Source organism: Capsicum annuum, chromosome 8 (assembly GCF_002878395.1).
Source record: "Capsicum annuum cultivar UCD-10X-F1 chromosome 8, UCD10Xv1.1, whole genome shotgun sequence".
In the NCBI taxonomy this organism is placed as follows: Eukaryota; Viridiplantae; Streptophyta; class Magnoliopsida; order Solanales; family Solanaceae; genus Capsicum; species Capsicum annuum.
In genome coordinates, this window is record NC_061118.1 from 171,588,435 (window position 1) to 171,611,523 (window position 23,089).

General features: G+C 33.4%; 3 protein-coding genes across 4 annotated transcripts; 1 reads left to right on the plus strand and 2 right to left on the minus strand.

Moving 5' to 3' along the window:
• Positions 1-7,026: 7,026 nt before the first annotated feature.
• Positions 7,027-10,657, plus strand: LOC107840542. 2 transcript variants are annotated; one of them, XM_016684438.2, is made up of 3 exons: positions 7,027-8,890; positions 9,230-9,840; positions 10,507-10,657. In XM_016684438.2, the coding sequence occupies exons 1-2, from the start codon at positions 7,495-7,497 to the stop codon at positions 9,793-9,795; spliced, it is 1,962 nt and encodes a 653-aa protein (XP_016539924.2). In that variant the 5' UTR covers positions 7,027-7,494; the 3' UTR covers positions 9,796-9,840; positions 10,507-10,657. The 2 variants fall into 2 exon arrangements, with proteins under 2 accessions (XP_016539924.2, XP_016539925.2); XM_016684439.2 differs by having other exon boundaries at positions 10,565-10,657.
• An 881-nt stretch (positions 10,658-11,538) lies between these two features.
• Positions 11,539-12,490, minus strand: LOC107840543 (glycine-rich protein 2-like). Its single transcript, XM_016684440.2, has one exon. It carries the CDS (start codon positions 12,410-12,412, stop codon positions 11,804-11,806), a length of 609 nt encoding a protein of 202 aa, XP_016539926.1. The 5' UTR covers positions 12,413-12,490; the 3' UTR covers positions 11,539-11,803.
• A 4,309-nt stretch (positions 12,491-16,799) lies between these two features.
• On the minus strand, positions 16,800-17,777 carry LOC107840544 (glycine-rich protein 2). Its single transcript, XM_016684441.2, has one exon. The coding sequence runs from the start codon at positions 17,675-17,677 to the stop codon at positions 17,066-17,068; it is 612 nt and encodes a 203-aa protein (XP_016539927.2). The 5' UTR covers positions 17,678-17,777; the 3' UTR covers positions 16,800-17,065.
• Positions 17,778-23,089: the final 5,312 nt, after the last annotated feature.

A 23,089-nucleotide genomic window follows, 5' to 3' on the forward strand; every position in this document is an offset into this window, starting at 1 on the left:
CAGAAGTCAAAATGAAAATGGAAATAATACAATTCTATCTTGAACAACACTGGGAAACCTATTAGACAAGATGGAAATCATCTACAATCAATAATCAATGTGCATCGGCAAGAAATTGTAACTAGTGAACCCAACTGGATATTCGGATAATTAAAACTAAAAATTACACAAATACACAACTTATATTTTCAATATTACAAAAAATCTCAACTCCGTAAACATATTATAGAAATCTCAAAATATACATAGAATGCTATATATATGTCGGCTATGTTATATATATTAATAGGGAGATCAAGAGAGTAAAGTAATTAAAAAAGCGGAAGAAAATATAATTACTTCCAAAAGAATTAGTATTTATGTTATGTTATTTATACTAATTAAAATCTAATAAATAAGAGCCCAACGTTAAGGTCCAAATGCTTAGGCTCCGTAAAACGTTCAGATGGCCCATAAGTTTTGCTCATTTTCATTTCACAGTGAACAACTGTTATGTACTAGTTGTATTTTGTTTTTTCAAAAGTAAAACACAGTTGCTTCTTGATAAAATAATCAACAAAGGCAAATATTTCTCCTAATTAAAGTCATATACTAATACACAGTATTTTCCACACACAAGAAAAAAAAAACTAAACAAAGCTTGTTTACAGTCTACATCCAAGGAAGTTATTCGTTTTATTTCTTTTTATCCTTACAGGCCTCGAGTTTTAGCCCGTTATAAACTAATAATGAGGAAATTTATATTGGAAGCGTCACCCCAAGAAATAGACTTTGTAATTCACGAATTTGGATTTAATATGCCCCAACATGAATACGAAACACTAAGATGGAGAGTTAATTCCTCAAAATGTCATTGAACTTATGTAAATATTCTACTAAAATAATTTTTGTTTCTTTTAGAAAAATTTTGTCACTGAACGATGCTCTTCTTTTCATTATAAGGTAAAACTAAGAAATTGTTAAGGATATGTTAGGAGAACCACAAGGAAAGTGAAATTAGATGTAATTACATAATTCAATTCTCAATTAGGAATAGAGAATTAGGTGTAATTACGTGATGTAATTACAAAGTTACATTTTTTTTTTAATTTTAATTTCTTTTTCTTTTAATTTTATTTTTTATTTTTGTTATTTTAATTTCTTTTTTATTTTTATTTCTTCATTTTACATTATTTATCTTTCATCTCTTTTTTTCTCATTTTCCAACCTTTACTTATTATGATTCAATATAATTACTCATAATTTTTTCTTCATTTAGTGCATTATTGCATTTTTATTCTAGTGTTTGAATTAAAGTAGTATTTCATTATTGAATGAGATGACTTAGGTGTTTTTCCTTTCTTTTGAATTATTTACTTGTTGGAATATAATATAAGAGTATTGTGTTTTTTTCTTGAATTTTTATTTGTGTTTTGTTTTATGTTTCAATTTATTTGTTTTAGTACTATACACTTGTTATTTTATATTGCATGTCACTTTAAATTATCAAGTTAACTTGTGCAAATATCCTACTAAAGTAACTTTTGTTAATTTCTTTTAGGAAAATATTGTCATTAAACTATGTACATCTTTTCAAAATAAGGTGAAACTAAAAAATAGTTAAGGACATATTTGGAAAGCCATAGAAAAATTGAAATTATATGTTATTAGACAATTTGCAGTGACATGCAATATGAAATAGCATGTCTATAATACTAAAACAAATAAACCGAAACATAAATTCAAAATCCAAGAGAAAAACATAATACTCTTGTATAAAATTCCGACGAGTAAATATAATTCAGAAGAACGAAAAACACATAAGCCTATAATCTCATTCAATAATAAAATACTACTTTAATTCAAACACTAGAATAAAAATTATAAAAATTCAATAATGCGCTAAATAAAGAAAAAAAATATGAGTAATTATATTGAATCATAAGAAGTAAAGTTGGAAAATGAGAAGAAAAGAGATGAAAAATAAATAATGTAAAATGAAAAAAAAAAAGTAAAAATAAAAAAGAAATTAAAATAATAGAAATAAAAAAAATTAAAAGAAAAAGATATTAAATTTTATTTTAAAAAAATAAAAATAAAATGTAACTTTGTAATTACATCACGTAATTGCACCTAATTTTCTATTCCTATTTGAGAATTGGACTATGTAATTACATCTAATTTCACTTTCCTTGTGGTTCTCCAAACATATCCTTAACAATTTCTTAGTTTTACCTTATAATTGAAAGAGATGCATAGTTCAGTAACAATATTGTCCTAAAAAAAATAAAAGTTATTTTAGTGGGATGTTTACACAAATTCAATGACATTTTGAGGAATTAACTCCTAAGATAGAAAACCGGAAAAAAAAAACTCTTAACAGTGTTAATTTTCAAGTGCATGTGCTTGTACATTTATGATTTTATGTACTTTCTTTTGTACTAATATATCTCATTATAGCTAGGGTGGCATGTAGGAAAAGAGTAGATATTTAGTGAAATGAACTCCATCAAATAGTATACTGAAATCTGTTGAATGCAGCAAAAGTTACGTATGTAGTTGAAATTATGGGCATTTCTCTAAAGAAACAAGACAGTTAGTTGCACATAACATGGGATTGAAGAAGTGATCGATGAGCTGTTTTATCACTACATAAAATTAAAAGGGGAAGAAGTGATATATATAAGCTGGTTGATGACTATCTTAAATTAGAAAGATATACTGTTTCAATTTACGTGGTACTGTTCGATCTGACATAAAAAATTTAAGAAAGAAAAGAGTACATTTAAAATTTGTGGTCTAAAATACCCTTTGATCATTTGTGCGACAATAAATTATTTCATGAAGGATAAAAAAGAAATTATGAATTAATTAAATTATTTTCGATTATATAAATATGACATTCTTCACAAAGCGATTTTAAAGGAAATTATACCACAAAAATTGAGACAAAAGAATATTGTTTTATAGCAATTATGAACTAAATGAGGTTAGAATAAAAATAATTTCTACGAAAAATATCAAAACCCACCAATTACTTGCCCTGTAAGTGTCCAAAAATCTGAATCTTCTTTGCACTTTCCCATATTGATGTTTAACATTAAAAAAAGGAACTAGATTGTGAGATCACAGGTATATATGTTTGTTCTTAAACCTCTCAATTCTCGATCATCCTGAATTTTTATTTCTTGTGGATGAATATTATTATAAAATATTTGTGGTAATAACCAAGTCTAAATACTTCACGAAAGAGTAACTAATTATGGGCACTGACATAGTGACGAAGCTACATAAATTGAAAGGTGATTGGTTGAACAATTCTTATTGTAAATGTTAGAGATAAGTGATTTTAACGTAAGAATTTCCTATCCATGAAACGGGTTGCCTGACGTGTTCCAAGGAAGCTGTAAAACAGAAAGTAAAGAACACAACGATTTTTATGTGGAAAACACCCGGATCAAAAAGGTGTAAAAAACCACGACTTGTACCTCTACAGGATTTAACCCCAACTTCACTAAATAACTCTGAGCCTCAACAACGACTCTTGTAATCAACAAATAGGAATTATAAACTCTAATTTCTTTAACTCAACGATTAGGAATTATAAACTCTAATTCCTAATTACACACACCTCCCAAGGTATGCGTTCCCAAAGTCTCTGAGTTTTCCCCAACTCGAAGACTAGCTCTTAGTTCAGTTTATAACACATTGAAACTAATATTACATCAATAGTTTAAACACAATGAACAACTCTAAAAATCAACGCTAAAACTCTTAGCTGGATTCTACACTTAGGACCAAGTTCTTCAATGTGTTTCTTCAGTGATTGAGTAGCACTTCGTGAAGTCAATCTGTCGATTGTGTTTTTTTCTTTGTAAGTGCGTGAGTTTATTCTGACTGATACATCTTCTATTTAAGCACAACTCTTCAAAGAGTCATTCTTTATTTCAAACTCTCCCTTCAATCATAACTCTCATTGCATAGAGTTCTACTTCAAGTCCTTCTTCAATTCCAACTCGTCTCCTTAGTGTTATAGTCAAACCCCAACTCTCCAAAGAGTACTTTTTGCATAGACTTCTTCAATTTTCTGAATCTTTCTCCTTCTACACACATAGGACTCTTAAGGATATGCTGAGAAGTGAAACTCCTTATTCACATAAGACTCCTTTTTCAACTCAACTTACTTACCCTTAACATCAAGTGTTTGAATCAAATTCAACTTGTTCTATTCCCCACGTTATCAGTAAGTTGAAGTTTCCAGTTGCACTGATTTAACTCATTCTGATTTTTAATTATTTATACCGTAGACTACACTCTTGAACTTGTCGGATCAGTGGAACACGTATATCAACTTGTTTCATTCATATTGTCATTAATCAAAACGTTCCAACAGTAAAATTATACGGTAAACAGGTTAAAAATTATTTAATATATATAGTATAATAGGTAACAGAAAATAGTAATCAAAAAATATTACAAATAACTTTTCTACAATCGGCTAAAAAACATTGATTGGTTAATTTTATTTTCTTGCACTATATATTAGTGAATATAAATAACAATATCTATTGCCTCAGTTCCAAATAAATTTAAATCAGCTATATGAATCATGACTTCTCCATCTTAAAACGTATCATCTTCATACTAAGAAACAAAACTCATGATTTAAAGCTCATCATGCTACTTGAACTTTCTAACGAATGTTGTCATTTTTGATGTTATCTAATCTTGTACGACCATACATCCATATATTAACATCGCATCTCTGCTATAAACATTTCATAAATTTGTTGAACTTTAAAGTATATAAAATCCTTCATGAAACAAAGAAAACCAGAAGTAGGGTGGTATTGACAATGACAATGGAACAAAATACCAAATCCATATAAACTTTCGATGTCTCATTTTCGAATTGCACATAAATATTTGGACAGTGTAGCTACTCATGTGATATGTCCTGAAAATTGATACACCTAAAAGAAACCCTTAGCTATTTCCATCATTGCACTAATAATGAGTGCTCACATATTATAAGTACAGTAATCATAAATCATAATGAATGTCCTTGTAGTTGGTGTTACAAACTATAGTAGAATAGCTTTTTTCTTTTCTGTTGCATGTAATTTCTTTTTCACCAAGGTACGTTCACATCATAAAGCAACATGCCTGAATATTTTTTTTTTAAACATCACACCATATATGGTACTGTGTTACGTTGTAGCTTTCTGGTAACACAGTACATGCTTTTGCTACACGTTTTTTTCCTTTTCCAAAAAGAATGCTCTTCAAATTAGAGTTCATTTTGAACCGTTTATAAGATGTAGCATAACTTTAATTGGGACTAAAGAGGGTAGAATATATAACTTACCTTTACTGAGCTGAGAGTTTATAGCATACCTTACCCATGTGTACTTATGGTATGAAATACGATCACTTTCAGTATACTACATATCTTTGTCTCAGTTTATGTGACACAATTGAACCTCTAGAGTTAAATTTATAAGCTTCTAACTTCGTACATGGAATCTTAAGTGCTTTAAAAAACCAATTTTACATAGTTTTCAACTGTATAAAAAAAGCTAGTAGTCATTATATTGGCAATTCAAAATATTTGACAGCTTACAAAAAATTGTGTTCAAAGAAAAACTCTTTTTAATATAAACTCCAAAAATTTAAGAGGTACCACGTAAAACTAGTGTGGACAACAGACCTAGTAGCTGAATAATTCAAGTGTATATTTCGCAGTGCTTGTGGGATTAGTCAGCACAGGTATTTCTAATCCTATCTTACGTATCTATTAAGAATACTTATTAATTATAGTAAATAATTCAATGTTTATTGAGAGGGCATATATAATCGACATGGTCCCAAAATATGGGTTGAGGAATATCATCTTAAAATTAAAGGGTGGGCTTCTGCCTATGAAGAATTTTGATAGTATTAAAGTAGAGTATTATTACTCAAGCATTTTAATAAAATTCACTATCGACTAACTTATTATTGAATTTCTAAGCAAGATTAATTATTAATCCATGTTTTTGGGTTGCGTTCTAGTTTTTGTTAGTATACTTAAAATAACGTGACAGAAAGATTTATACTCCCTCCGTTTAAAAAAGAATGATCTATTTTGACTTGGCACAAAGTTTAAGAAAATAAAGAAGACTTTTAAATCTTGTAGCCTTAAATTAAAGTTGTATCAAATGTACCAAAATGTCCTTTAATCTTGAGGTCCTAAACATGCCATGTAGAAAGTTGAAATTAAAGTACTGCCAAAAAGGGAAAGAGATCGTTTTTTTTTAAACGGACTAAAAAAAAAGTATGTCATTCTTTGTCACATAGAGAGGGAGTAGTAAAGTTGGCAATACCAATTTGGGAATAAGTAAGATCCTGTGTTTGTTAGAAATTTCTATTAGATTGAAAAACAATACAATCAATAAGTTTATACAAGTTACAACCTTTATTTACATTAAAAAGAAACACCATATTTATAAGCAACAAATTGCTTATGGAAGACAATTTGTAAAAATGATGAGATACTTCCCCTTTAATTAATGTTATTAAAAATGAAAATATTTTGATTGGAAGTTCTTGTTCTTACGCAATGTGTGAGTCTAGACTAATGAAGTTTGAACAACACATGATTATCAATTTTTTTTAATAGTAATGGGAACTTTACAATTGAATATATAGAAGTCTATCAATCAACTATTGAAAGCTTTGGTACCAATTATCGATTGGAATTGGACCATAATCTATCTATACCGGCATCATGATTTCATATTTGGAAGGAAGGTTAAAATTAGAAATTGATAGAAAAGCAAGGATATGGTGGAAAAAGTAAAAAAGAAAATCCTAGTAGGCGATGCACCGGATGAGTTTAGTGAAATTTAAGTACTTCGAGTATGAATTAGTCCGACCTCAATAATATATGATTATAAAATAAAATGTAGTAGTAGAAATATTTGTTTTTCCTCCGGTAACAGTGGCAATAATTGGTCCTTTACGTTACTTGCTAGCCAACTTTTGACATTCGCATTCACTTAACTGAAAATTGGACATTGTAAGATATCCAATGGGGAGCTATGAATGGCCAAAATGGCTTTTATCATAGTGATTCAATTTCTTCGGCTACTACATACATTATTTCCTATAAATAAGGTTGTAACGGCCATGAGTTTTTTGGTTTTCCATTTTCATGGAAACCTATAGAGACATTTGCGCTTGACCATACCCAAACTTATACTGAATCATCCACACACCCCGCCGTCACTCCTATCGCCACCGCCCTCCTCCTCCTCCTGCCCTCCGTTTATGGCCAGTTTCATCATTTTTCTAAACCCCCCATAGAAAATAAAAAGATTGCAAATTTATTGTTTTTTTATTTGTGTCCTTTCTTGTTTTCGTTTTAGTTTTGATACAAAATTTTAACGTGAATTCCCTTGTATTTTGTTTGATCTTCCAAGACTTTTATTTTGCGGTGTTTAAGGAAGAAGAGATTAGCAGTCCGCTATTACGATGGCGGACATAGTGAAACAAATTCTAGCACGGCCAATACAATTGGCAGACCAGGCAACAAAAGCGGCTGACGAGGTATGTAATTTCAAGGCTGATTGTATGGAGATCAAAGCCAAAACAGAGAAGCTTGCCGCGCTCCTAAGACAGGCAGCACGCGCGAGTAATGACTTGTACGAGCGTCCAACGCGTCGAATCATCGATGACACGGAACAGGTTTTGGACAAGGCACTCACCCTCGTAATCAAATGTTGTGCCAGGGGATTGAGTCGTGTTTTCACCATCATCCCTACTGCTGCATTGAAGAAAACGGCACAGCAGCTTGAGAATTCATGTGGTGATGTTCAATGGTTGTTACGTGTGTCGACTCCAGCGGATGACCGTGATGATGAGTATCTCGGGCTACCTCCTATTGCAGCTAATGAACCGATATTGTGTCTGATATGGGAACAGATTGCGATTTTGTGTACAGGGTCGTTGGAGGAACGTTCTGATGCGGCGGCCTCGCTTGTGTCGTTGGCTCGGGACAATGAGCGATATGGGAAGTTGATTATAGAAGAAGGCGGGGTTGCACCGTTGTTGAAATTGGCCAAAGAAGGACGAAAGGAGGGTCAGGAAAACGCGGCGAGGGCTATTGGCCTTCTTGGTCGAGACCCTGAAAGCGTTGAACAAATTGTGAATGCAGGTGTTTGCTCTGTGTTTGCCAAGATTCTAAAAGATGGGCATATGAAAATTCAGGTTGTAGTGGCTTGGGCAATTTCAGAACTGGCTGCTAATCACCACAAATGTCAAGATCATTTTGCTCAAGCAAATACTATTAGGTTATTGGTTAGTCATCTTGCTTTTGAGACAATTCAAGAACACAGTAAGTATGCTATTGCTAAAAAACAACAGAACATGTTGATACACACAGCTGCTGCGATGGCCCAATCTAATACTTCTAGTACTAGCAAAATCAGTGATTATGGAGGTAAGGTTGATGATAATGACAATAGAACTCATAGTAAAATTCCTCACCCTGTAGATAAACAACCAGCCAACCAAATGCATAATTTGGTTGAAAGTGCCATGGCAATGAAATCCCAGGTACAGAATCAGGCTAACAATCCTATTGCGGGTCAAAATCAGCAGCAACATCGACAAAACCCGAATCAGCAGAAGAATCACCATGTTGGATTGACAGGGACTAGCATTAAAGGGAGAGAATTTGAAGATCCTGCGACAAAAGCTGATATGAAAGCAATGGCTGCCAGAGCACTTAGACATCTTTCTGCAGGAAATGTTAGCATTTGTAGCAATATTACAGAATCCCGAGCTCTTTTATGCTTTGCTGTCTTGCTAGAGAAAGGCCCTGAAGAAGTACAATATCATTCAGCCATGGCGCTCATGGAAATCACAGGTAAATGTGTCATGTTTAGCTCATAAAATTATAGCCCTCCTGATTGATGAGTTGATTAGGCATAACCAAAGCTAGCCCGTTCGAAAGCTATTTGGGCTGCTTGTGCAATCATCAAAGTATATATTAAAAAAAATTGAGGGTTGTTTGATTTAATAGTCTTGATCAAACAATGAAGGAAGGCTGGCTGAATTATGAGCCGCTATTTAACACAATTTGACCTGTTCTCCAGACCCAAACAAATTTTAGACTGAGTTAAAAGCCAACCATATATTATTGATTCTATCCATTTTAGCACATGTGGCTTTAGCTCAACTTGCTCATTGACACACTTATACACAGGCGTTGCTGAGCAAAATTCTGACTTGAGACGTTCTGCTTTCAAGCCCACTGCACCTGCTGCCAAAGCCGTGGTTGATCAATTCTTGAGAATTATCAACCAGGGAGATTCAGAATTGCTCTGTCCAAGCATCAAATCTATAGGACATCTAGCCAGGACCTTTCGAGCAACAGAAACAAGAATGATTCGTCCATTGGTGGCTCGGTTAGATGATAGGGAACCAGATGTAACTAGGGAAGCTGCAATTGCACTCAACAAATTTGCTTCCTCTGATAATTTCCTCAGAGTCGATCACTGCAAGGCCATAATTCAGGCAGGAGGCACCAAGCACCTAGTACCACATGTTTACTTTGGTGAACAAATGGTTCAGGTTCCTTGTTTGATTCTCTTGAGTTACATAGCAATGCATGTGCCTGATAGTGAGGCATTAGCTGATGACAATGCACATATAGTTTTGGAGTGGTCTACAAAGCAGGCACACCTAATGCAAGATCCTATAGTTGAAGAACTAGTGAACAAAGGCAGAGAAAGCATGGAACTTTATCAGTCCAGAGGCTCACGGCTGTGAACCTATCAACTTGTATAATACTTCCTCAGTACGTCCAAAATTTAGGTACTGCAAGTATTCCTTCTTTGAACTTCTTTCTAGTTTTATACGTACACTTTACCCTTCCTAGACCTCATTTCTCAGATTAAACAGGCTATATGTTGTTGTCATTGGAGTGTATACAAGATTAGCTTCATTGTACATTGACTGACATGTTCAAGTCAGCAACATGTCTCTATGTGAGTTTGTCCCGAGGACAGAGAGAAAGATGAGAGTTGTGGTAGGGTGATGAACAACATAAAGAGTTGTTTGGATTAGCTTTTTTGAAGTGGCTTAGAGGATAAAAGCTAAAAGTCAAAATTGTTAGCAACACCACCTCAAAAAAGTTTAAAAGTGCACGCCTAAAAATAAGTCAAACCAAGCACCTTGAAAGCCAATCAATTTATGATCTATCCACATAATACAGCTCACCTAGAAATGTGTTGCATCAGACATTCATGAGATTACACATATTGCCGACCCTAACCTAGGATTGAGGAGTTGTTGTGGACCTTATGGTGGTGGTTGTTAGCATGGGCCAAGTGTCCAATCCCATCTAGTTTTGGTTAAAGTAGAAGCATATCTTTCAAATTCTATGGTTCCTTCTCTTTTCAACAGCAGTGAATGGAGCATAATCTTTGCAAGATGCAGCATGCTTTTGCATTTGCCTTGATTAGTTTAATCATGGTTTAGGTTAAAATTCGAGGCCCACTTTATCTTGGACCAAAGTTGATGCTATCATGTGTAACAGAACAACATCACCTCCCAAATCGAAAGGCAAATGGCAACACAGATACAGTGTAGAATGCTTGGCGCTGTCCAAGAGACCGGTAGAGATAGGTAATCAAGACAGATGAACAAAAACTGGTAGGCCTTGATTTTGAAGTCAGATTTGCTGCAGTCGATCTTTTTGATTAGTCTCCATTTCCCTTCTTTCCGCATAGTTTACTTTGGAGTTGGAGCAATGGCCAGGATTGTTGGACTCGTGACCTCGAGGTTTCTTTAGACTACTCAGATGTAATTTATTCACACTTTTGTAACTCGGAATGTGAAGCGTGTACAGAGAACGGTAAGAGTTGATGATAATTTGCATTACGCTTGTAATACACTTTAGTATCCAAGAAATTTTCACTTGTAATATAGTTAGATCATGTACATTAGCCCCGAAAAAGTGCAGAACATGCTACGATGGCTCACAGCGCTTCAGCCTAATGGTACTATAGCACTAAAATTATTACTTTCACTGGGCTGGCAATCAAACTCTCTCATTGAACCAACAATAAATTTCTCACACACGAAGTGGTATAAACAATTAAACATCAAAACTTGGAATAAACAATTTAATCAATTAGCCATAAAATTATGAGAAGGGAATAAGAAGTTATTCCTTCACCATTCACAAAGAGACACAACCACTTGATCTAAATCCAGCGAATAAAGCATATTCAACAACAGCATAAAAAACATTGGAATAAACTTTAATAAAAGCCTAAAGTCAAAATAAGCAAAACTCAAGAAAGGGTCATAATTTCCAACTTTTTGCCATGAAATCGAATACCCAATGTCTCCCTCTTCCAACAGAAAGCAAACCATCAACTCAAAGCTGTAAATCACACACAATGATACTTTTCAACAACACAGAAAACAAAATTAACATAACAACCATCAAATGGGTACGAAACTCCGAACGATAAACATATAATACAGAAATTAAAGGGACAGAGATTATAGCAGCAACTGAATAATTGATATAGCTTTGATGAAAACATGTTTGTATACATGTACAGAGAGTATCCAAATCCATTGCAGCAACAAAAATAAGACTCCCCATTGTCAAAAAGCTTCAAGATAATACTACTAACTACTAAAACCAGAAAATAAGGATATAAAAGGAAACCAAATCCGATATCCGATATAACACTAGAGATAAAGCACCGGAAATCATAACTTATAACTTAAAAGATAAAAGCATAGAGGGTTTCAGCAATGATCAGCGACCACCACTGGTGCATTCACGAGCAAAGTGCCCGTCTTCACCACACTTGTAGCAGCCGCCGCCGCCTCCGCCGCCGGAATATCTCCCGCCGCCACCTCCGCCGCCTCCACCCTGGCTACAGTCCCTAGCGAAGTGCCCACTCTCACCACACTTGAAGCAGCCACCACCGCCACCGCCATAACCACCGCCTCCTCCATATCCACTGCCACCGCCACCATACCGGCTTCCTCCACCGTATCCACCACCATACCCACTGTCACCGCCATATCCACCACGGCTACCCCCACGGCCACCACCGTATCCTCCACCATAACCACCACCACCACGGCCTCCTCCGCCTCCACCGCTACGTGACCCACCAGAAACAGCAGCACCATCAGGTCCAGTAACATCAACAGCCTTAGTACGTCCATCACTACCATTCTCAACCTCGTACTCAACAGCCTCACCTTCAGCTAAACTCCTAAAACCCTCAGATCTGATACCTGATTGATGAACAAACAGATCTTCGCTGCCATCATCAGGAGTGATAAACCCAAAACCCTTCTGGTCATTGAACCACTTCACGGTACCCTTAGCCCTCTGTCCACTTTCTTCCGCCATTTTTTTTCTCACAAACAGAAACCCTAAAAAGCCTTTTTGTGTTCTCCTTGGTATTGTCACCGTGGAGTATTTATCAAAGGGGTGGCGAAATTATATAGTGAGGCTCAGTGCCCCACGTTTTTCTGGGCCCAGAAAACAGTGGGCCATAAATATCAATAAGGTTAATTACATGTTTTAAAAATAAATTACTGTATCATATATCAAATTATTTATATTTGAGATTATAAATATTAACCAATAAAAATCATTTGCGTAAATCAAGTTTTTCGGATTTCTTTTTTAGCGGAGCGAATACGCCTTGCATACTAGAAAAGGTAAATTTTGATGATGCTTTTTTTTTAGTGGTGATAATATGCCTTGAATGCTGGAAAAGGTAAATACTGATAGTCATATTAGTCAACACCTATGCAATATAGATACTAATACTGCATAATAGAATCACTACAAATCTACAATATTGTTAATTTACGACAAATACTGAATATTTCTAATGTGTTAAGGGTTTTTAATCCAATTAATAGGAGTGATAAATTTAGTCGAATAAGTAATAAGAAGAGACAATCTGATCCAATAAGTAATAAATTCAATCTATTTATTAGTTTCCTTTTGGACATGAAAATCATAATTCTCCTAAGTTGAAATTGAAATTGTGTTTAGCAATTAATATAAATTAAAGTTGTTTTTGAAATTTTGTGAAGAAAATTACTTGTTTTTACTTTTTCACATATAATTTTAAATTATATTTAAAAAATTTATGATCAAATACATACTACTAAAATAAAATAACTTGACAAAAGAAAATAAATTTTTTTGACTTGGTCTCTTCGGAAAGATTCTGCGTTTTTGCCCTGATTTTCTTACTATATTTAAGTTTATCTTTTATTAGAAGGAAAATAAAAGTTATCATAATTACTTTTACTTTTCCTAAAAGAAAAATATAAAACTTTTTCATATTTTACAAACCTCTTTCTTAGAGAAATGTTTTGTAACTCTATAAAGATCTCTCTTCTCAAAACATAACAAAATAACATTCACAATGTAGTCGTTTAAAGAATTTTGTTTAAGAGAAGATTTTCTCTCTAATAGTTTTTTGTTTTCTTTCATATTAAGTTTTTATATGTAGGTCGATTGACCAAACTATATAATCATTATGTTTTTAGTATGTTTTTCTTTTCATCTGATTTATCGTCTCAATAGTTTACAACTAATAGCTTCCGCATGACGCCCTCTCAATTTCGAACTCAACACTGTCATAGGCCCTATAGCTACCAAGTATAGTTGTAGATGGGGAGGGGCAAGTCAAAATATGTAGCTTAATAGTCAAATTGCAATGCATTTGTAATTTTCACAACTATTTTATCTGTTTTTCAGTCCATATCACTGTTGGATACTCATCGACGTACCTTTTTACAAAGGACCAATAAATATCTTGAAATGTCTAGGTCAAAATTGTTGAAGGTTTTTTTTAAGGTTTTTTTTTTCTTTTTTGGTTCTCAACATTCATAAATGAAGCAAACAAGTGAAGAAAGACGTCGCTATAATTCGTTGATATTCAAAACCCAAGTCCATGTCTTCAAGCAAAGTGGAGAAATTACACTCCTCAATGGCTGATGAAAGAGTCAGGAATGAGGATATTGTGTTGGATGTGTGGTCTCACTACAAGGGATAGAGTCAGGAATGAGATTATCCGAAAGAAGGTGGGAGTGGCTTCGGTGGAGGACAAGATGAGAGAAGAAATGTTGAGATGGTTTGAGCATGTGATGAGGAGGAGCACGAATGCCCTTGTTCGGAGGTGTGAGACTAGCTTTAGATGGTTTTAGGAGGGGTAAAGGTAGGTCAAAGAAATACTGGAGGGAGGTGATTAAGCATGACATGGAGCAACTGCAGCTTACTGAGGACATGACCCTAAACAGGAAGTGTGGAGGTCGCGGATTATAATTGAAGGCTAGTGTGAGTGTGTGGATTGTGGCTAGATGTTAGGAGAGTGTGGGGTGGTAGTCCTCTTAGGTCTGTGAATGTATGGTTTACTACTAGGAGAGTATCCGTTTTCCTATTTCTTATTTCGTATTGCTTGTACTTTACTTATTTTGTATTTTTCTTGATATTTACTGTTATTATTTTATCGTTTATTTCTGTTGTGTCATATATCCTGTTTCGAGTTGCAATACGACCTTGCTATACTAATCTCTCTTGAGCCGGTGGTCTATCGGAAACAGCCTCTCTACTTCTTCGGAGGTAACGGTATGGACTGCATACATTTCACCCTCCCCAAACCTCACTATGTGGGAATATACTGGGTTGTTGTTGCTGTAATAGCTGATGAAGGCCATCCAGTCACATAAATAAAACAACAGCTGTGAAGATATTAAAATACAAACTCGTCTACTCCAAACTACATAAGCACTTTCACATCAACGGCAACGGCATTCATACATCACGGATATATTCAAGCATCAACTACCATAACAAAACAAAAATTGAAAAGCTTTCTCGAGAAACATAAGGCATACAAATTGCACAAACAACTCTTCAACACCTCTCATGGTCTTCCAATGACTGTTCAGATCATATTATCATCGAGTTAATAGAGGTACAACAGGGGTCTTCTATCCATGTTTAATTTCGACATGGCAAAAAGCTCATAGGTGGCTGTGGAGAGCCAGTGACTGGAGCGACCCGGAGAAAATGGGCTTGCAACACATGAGAAGCACCAATGTGTCGATTGGATTAATGAAATTTGTCATTGTAAGCACCCAACCACCAAATACAAAGCCCATAATAAACCTTATTCTCTTCCTCTACGAAGAAACAAACTACTCCCTCCATCCCAAATTGAGACGACTCATTAATTAAGAAAAATAATTAATAACATATCAAATTTATCATAGTAAATCTATTAAATAAAATTTATAAAAAAAATAATTAATACAAAGGATAAAACCTGAAAAAAAAAATTATCTAAATTTGGAACGGAGGCATAAAGGATGGCGTATGTAGGAATGGCAATGGGGCAGTGCAGGTTAAGCTATGCTGTATGAATCAGGTTTTAAGTTATGTGGTGTGGTGCGGGTGTGGTGAGGGTTAAAGTAATTTATTTTTTAAATGGTGTGATGGGGTATATGCGGATTTGAATTAACAAAAAAAATTAAAAATTAATATTGATCTCGCGAATATACCTAAAATTATATATGTTCTTTATTTAAATTTTATGATACTTAAAATTACATGCATAACAGTACAAATAAATAATTTTATAGTAGCTTTTTTAACATCTCTATTCATTTGAATAAAAATATGATATTTGATCATTACTTGTACACGTTATACTTTTTAACAATTTTTTAATGAAAAATGACATAATATAAATTAGTTATTATTTTCTAGTGATAGATTTAAAAATATTATGATTTACAATAGAGCTATAAATTTTTCAAAAAAAAAAAAAGAAAAAAATAAAAACATGAGGCGGTGTGGTTATGAGTGTGGGACGAGTTTATGCAGATTTAAATGTGATGCGGTGCTTTTTTAAAACTTATGGGTTTAGTAAAAACCCGCGTTATAAAAACCCTAGGCGTACGCATCTACCAAATAGGGCATTTAACAATTACGGATGTTCCTTTCCTTACAAACACAGGCTACATAAAGGATGGCTGGCATACGTTTGCTTACTTAAAAGGATATTTAACCTTTACTGCACATAAAAGACTGGTCAGTTTTCCTAACAAGTGAGTTACAGATTAAACTTAATAATACTTGACAGTAAATCAAATGGGAAACGACTTGTGTTAATATTTTTAAAGTCCAAGGCAAATAAACAAGCACCGATCAAATGGTAGAACGACTTTGTTCAAATTATTTTCAAGTTCAAGGCAAATAAACACGCATTGGCATCAAGGCATCTGAAAAAAAGGATAGTTAACATCTCATCAACAAATACAAAAATAATCCATAAAATAAACTAGTCACCACATTTCTTGAAAAAACACAAGAATTAATCAGAGGAAGCAAGGAAAATATTTCAGAGGATATTGCTCAACCAAAGATAGAGACAGATCACAAAAGAAAAAGCAGTCAAAGTCCACCTCCTAGTCAACCATTAGACTCAACCACACCATTTATATCAAAAAAGAAATTAACATGGACCAGCTATACAATATAACAGCATAAAAATATACATATCAAAATTTAAATAAAAAGTGTAGCCGATAATACAAACAGGACATGGACACACAAAGGCCCATTTGCAACTATTACCCATACACTGAATCAACACCACTGAAATGCTTCAAACCACAGAAAGCACTCAAAGGAATACTTGCAAAATAATAAATCTAGCACCGGCAACGATTGCAAAAAATATAACTGTGAAATTAAAGGGTCAAGAGACTAGCAGAAGCTGAATAATTGATATAGCTTCGAAAACATGTATGAAAGCATGTACAGAGAGCAAGCATTTCAAGCATCAACAAAAATAAGACTCCCCATTGTCAACAGCTTCATAACCATACTACTAACTACTGAATGCAGAAAATAAAGATAACAAAAAGACCATATCCGAAATTACAGAAAAGATAGAGGTGACTATATGCACCGGAAACACAGACAACTTCAAAGCTAAAACAAACAGAGGGTAGAGGGTTTCACAGCAAATGATCAACGACCACCGCTAGTGCATTCACGAGCAAAGTGCCCGTCTTCACCACACTTGAAGCAACCGCCTCCACCACCACCGCCGGAGTACCTACCACCACCGCCGCCGCCGCCACTCTGGCTGCAGTCTCTGGCAAAGTGTCCAGACTCGCCACACTTGAAACAACCACCTCCTCCTCCACCACTGCCTCCACCATAACCACCACCACCTCCTCCATAGCCGCCACCGCCTCCCCCGTAACCACCACCACCATAACGACTGCCACCTCCATACCCACTGTCACCACCACCATAACCACGGCTACCACCTCGGTCACCACCGTAACCACCACCACCACGGCCTCCTCCGCCTCCACCGCTACGTGACCCACCAGAAACAGCAGCACCATCAGGTCCAGTAACATCAACAGCCTTAGTACGTCCATCACTACCATTCTCAACCTCATACTCGACAGACTCACCTTCAGCTAAACTCCTAAAACCCTCAGATCTGATGCCTGATTGATGAACAAACAGATCATCACTTCCATCATCAGGAGTGATGAACCCAAAACCCTTTTGGTCATTGAACCACTTCACAGTTCCCTTAGCCCTCTGTCCACCTTCTTCCGCCATTTTTCTCTCACAAACCCAAACCCTAAAAACCCAAACACCCCCTTTGCCTTTGCGCGTTCCCTTTGGTATTGTCACCCTGCTCTTTTTTCACAAACAGAAGCCTCGGCTATATAGTGAGAGACTGAGTGACACGTTTACATTTTCTGGGGCCCACGATATTTGTGCTTGGGAGAATGAAATCGACGGTAGGATATTTTCGAGGTGAACAAACGGTCAGGGTCTAATAAGGATAAGACCAATGGTCAAATTTCATTTAATTGGACGATTTTGTCCTATTTGTTGAATGAGTAGAAAGAGTGAACTATGTGGATTAATGGGGGTAGTATAGCCATTTCAATATCATCATGCAGAAAACGTTACTACTCCTTCCGTGTAGCAGTCTAAAAGCTGTCAGTCAAAAATAAATCAAACAAAATAGACATGTAACGTAAAGCACACCCCAATTTCAAATTATTTCTCTTCACTTTTAAAGTTAATTATATTTTTCTTAATATTTAACATTTATTTTTATATATTCATGATATGAAATATAATGTTCACTTAGAAAAAAATAGAATTATATGAATTTAAGTTATCAAAAAAGCAAAAAAACTAAAAATTGTTGTGGATAATTAAAAAAATGTCTGTTTAACGTAAAGCATACTTTCTATTTAAAATTTTTGGTCATAAGTTTTAAAGTTGATTATTTTTTTTCTTAATACTCCATTCATTTTTATATATTCATTATATTTTGATGTTCATTTTAGAAAAAGAGAGAAGTGTTCTAGTGATAAACATTCACGTCACATTTTAAGATTGTGAATTTAAATTATCAAAAGAGTAAAAGGATAAAAATTTCTATGGACAGTTAAAATAATGTCCATTTTAACATAAAGCACACTCCGTATTTTAAATTATTTCTCATAAATTCTAAAATTAATTATTTATTTTTTAATATTCCATCTATTTTTATATATTCATCATATTAAATATGATGTCCATTTTAAACAAAGATGAAATTGTTGCAATGATAAGCATCCACGTCATATTGGAGCAAATCTCAAAATGTGACACGGATGGTTATTGTTAGAGCCTGACGGAGATGCTTATCATTGGAGCAATTCTATTTTTGTTTAAAATGGACATTATATTTAATATAATGAATACATGAACATAATTAACTTTAAAACTTATGAGAAATAATTTGAAATAGGGGTATATTTTACATTAAAATGGATATTTTTTGAACTATCCAGAAGAGTTTTTATCTTTTTTGTCCTTTAGATAACTCAAATCCACACTCTCAAAATGTGATATTATCGGAACAATTCTATCTTTGTCTAAAATAAACATCATATTTAATATAATGAATACATAAAAATAGATGGAGTGTTAAGACAAAATAATTAACTTTAGAACTTATGAGAAATAATTTGAAATAGGGGGTATGCTTTACGTTAAATGGATATTTTTTAAAGGAAAAAATTTCAAAAATAACAACAGTAAAGTCTTAAAATTATAATTTTTATAGCAACAGTTTCAAAATTACAATAACAATATGTATTTTATATTTTAGTAAAAGGTTGCTATAAAAACACATATACAAATATGTTAAAACGTTTCTTATTAAACTCTAATCAATTAGAGTTAATTAAGGGATTAAACAGTTCCTTATTTTAAGCTACATTTAATTAACAGATTCCTTTACCTTTTATGACTCTTTTAATTTTACCTTAACCGTTAATATACATATTCAAATTCAAAAATCGTTTTCCATATTTATCACGTAAAAGCAAATTCAAAAAAAAAGTTGAGAGAATGAAATATCGTTGATGAACATTTGTTTTTTACGAAGAATATTTGGATAAGCAACCTGACAATTACAGATATGGACAAACAAACTTTGAAATCATATTTATGGGATTGCGGAAATATTTTGAAGGTTAATAACAATATGGGTTAACGATCATGAATTGAAAATTTTAGATCGTATTTTGAATTTTATAAGTTATTGGTAAAAATTTCGTTATCGACATTTTTTTTTCAAAATAATTTTTCTCCTTGTCATCATGTATGTATGAAACTAAATTGCAGTTCTTATACGCTAAATTTGAAATTTAGTTGACGATAAATATTATTCGACTAAAATATTATTTTTGCGTTGGAATTTATTTTTCTGTTGTGTATGTACAAATTAATTAATTGTATTCAGTACATATTATATAATTGAATTTGTATTTAATGTTTTCTAGTGTTCTGGACATTGACGATGGGGAGCATACATGTTCTCATTAAACACACTGGTAGTATGAATAACATTGAACAACAATATGAAGATCACATCAGTGATGCGATATCGTTGAGTATAAACGCTTCGTATAACCAACTCTACGCACTACTAGCTTCGTACATTGATGTTGATTTGACATGCAAAAGCATTCAAATTGAATATCAGTCAACAGATATTGAAGGTAAAATACGTATACGTAATGACATGGGTTTGAAGGTCTATATTATGCAGAAAAGGGAGATAAAGATAATGAGTGTTTTGCCTTTGTATATAAGTGTTTCTAAAAAGGATAGTGTCAACACATTTGTAAGTTCATCAATATGTAATGCTGAGAGTATGAATTTGTCTATCATTATGCGTAATGTGGTAAATACAAGTACTGAAAGAGCATTGATAGTTATTACTTCAGATGAATGTTTGGATGTATCTAAGATGGATACAATAAAGTAATTATCTCGGACCCACATAACAAACATATTGTGGTTGAACAAGTTTATATCACGAAAAGGGTGTTAAAATTTGTGATGAAGGATTACACGACTCGAGAGAAGTTCCAATCACGATCTGTTAGATCAAGTAAAACCTGATAAGTTTGTCATGTATATAAATTTTTTTGTTTCCATGTTGGTAAATTGTATTGCAGCATATGCATTTACAATATACATATATATTAAATTTTTTATTTTTTCGTGTTAGTAAATTATATTTCAGCATTTTTTTTTATAGTTATGCATTGTTGTGCAGATCCAGTAATTGTGATTTTTTATTCCGTGCATCTGATATCAACAAATCTAGAATGTTTTGTGTTAGAGAATTCTTACCAAAACACACATGTCCGATAAAGGATAAGATTTATCTTAAGTTTCATGCTCTAGTAAGTTGATTAGAGGTATAGTGAAATCAAAGTTTAAAAGCCACAAAAGAAAATACAATGCGACTGATATCAGAAGTGACATGAAGGAAGACCTGGGTATTGATTTGACATATATTATGTGTTGGCGAGTTAAGGAACAAGCACTTGAAGATTTAAGAGGAAAACCATCGGCATCATACGAAAAACTATCCGCATACATTTATGTTTTGAACACTACTTACCCAGGGTCACAAATACGAATGAAAAAGCATGAAGATAATGAGTTTTTGTATATTTTTGTTGCACTAACTACATTCATACAAGAGTTCGATTACGGTAGACCTGTGATAGTTGTTGATGCAAGTTATCTCAGAGGACTGTACAGTGGTACATTTGTAGCTGTCTATACCATGGATGGAGTCGGTAAGCTATTCTCGACATGTATTTGACTCTATAAACAGCTGTATATGTTTATAGAATATATATATATATGCAACATATTTATCTTCGTCCTATATATTTCTTATGTTTTAGAATATATGTATTTGTATTAACGTTTTGAATTATGTTTATGAAATAAATGGCAGTCAGATATTTGGCAAGATATATGTGTTTATAGAGTACTTATTTAATTTCTTTTTGGTGTTGACTGGGAGATAGATACGATTCCAGTTGCCTGTATATATAATATAGCTATGAATTCTGTTTATGTGTTAAATGACAATTAAACTTGTTGCCAGTTGTATGTATTTATAAAATATATATTATTTTTTTATGTTTATATATAACGTACTATTAATGTATTTGTTCCATGTTCGGGCCATATATTTTCATTGGCATTTAGAATATTAGATTCTGAAAATGATGCATCTTGGACATGGTCTTTTGAGAATTTAAAGGAAGCATACGGGGAAAGAGAACATATGTATGTGGTTTTCGATCATAATGCAAGCATTATAAAAGTTGTTGCTGATGTGTACAATAATGTATCACATTACGCTTGTATGTGGCATCTACGGAATAATGTAAAATTTTTTTGTAGAAAGTCACATGATGCATTGTTGAAAATCTTCTATACCATGATATAATCATACTCAAAGTCTGAATTTAATCAATTAATGAATAAAGTGGAGGTAGTTGATGTTAGGGTGAAGAATTACTTGGAATTAGCAGGATACGATAAGTGGGTTATGTCATATGCAACAGTTCACAGGGGATGGACCTTAACATCAAATATTGAAAAGTTAATTAATGTCGCACTGGTATCAGTTGGAGAACTTCCACTATACGATTTTTTAGAAGAAGCTAGATTGATGTTTGGTAGATGAAACTGTGAAAACAGACAGGAGGCATTGTACACACGGACGAATCTTATTGAAAAATTTTAAGCAATTCTCCAACAGAATGAAGCAGAGTGTACACGTATAAAGGTATGGTCAAATATGTATATCATACGTAGACATATTAATATACATCTGCTGCTTTGAAAAAATACATTTGCTAAACTGTATCATATTGCACTGCCAACTTTTTTTTCAATATTTTTTATGTATTAATATTTTCAGGTTATACCAGTGTCAGAGTACGTCTATACAATCTATGACAAGGAGAAATATTTTATTGTTTGCCTAAAGGAAAAAAAAATGTTGTTGTCATGTATTCCAATTGAATGAGATACCATGTGTCCATGCTTGTGTTATACTTGATAGCAAGAATCTTGATAAAAGACCATATTGCTCTAATCTGAACAAGCCAAAAACTGTGTTGAGAACGTATGATCTTTTTGTATATCCTCTACCACATAAAGATAACTGGGCGATACCTCAGGAAATATTGAAGGATGTAGTTTTACCCCCGAAATACAAGCGGCCCCCTGAAAGATCTGCAAAGAAGGAGCGTGGTAAATCTGGAAGATATATGTTCGAAAAGAAAAGCAAAAATTATTGTAGTTCATGTGGACTAAAAGGTCACAATAGGCGTTCTTGTAGGAAATACAACAAATGATAAGTTTGATCATGTTTTTAGTTAAAATTCAATTGCTTTATTATTTTTTTTCAATTTGAATTGTGTCATTTTGAATTTTGAACCTTTTATTGATATTGATAATTTGTTACAGTTCAGAAAATGCAACTTTATGAACTTGAACTTGTTGATTTGTTATCATACAATACAAACTGAAATGAACGTTATCATTTCAGTTTATTAAGTATTTGATTTGTCATAGTTCAATACACATTGTTGATCATTATGTTTGCATTAGACGTAAATAAAAATACAAACTGAAATGCAC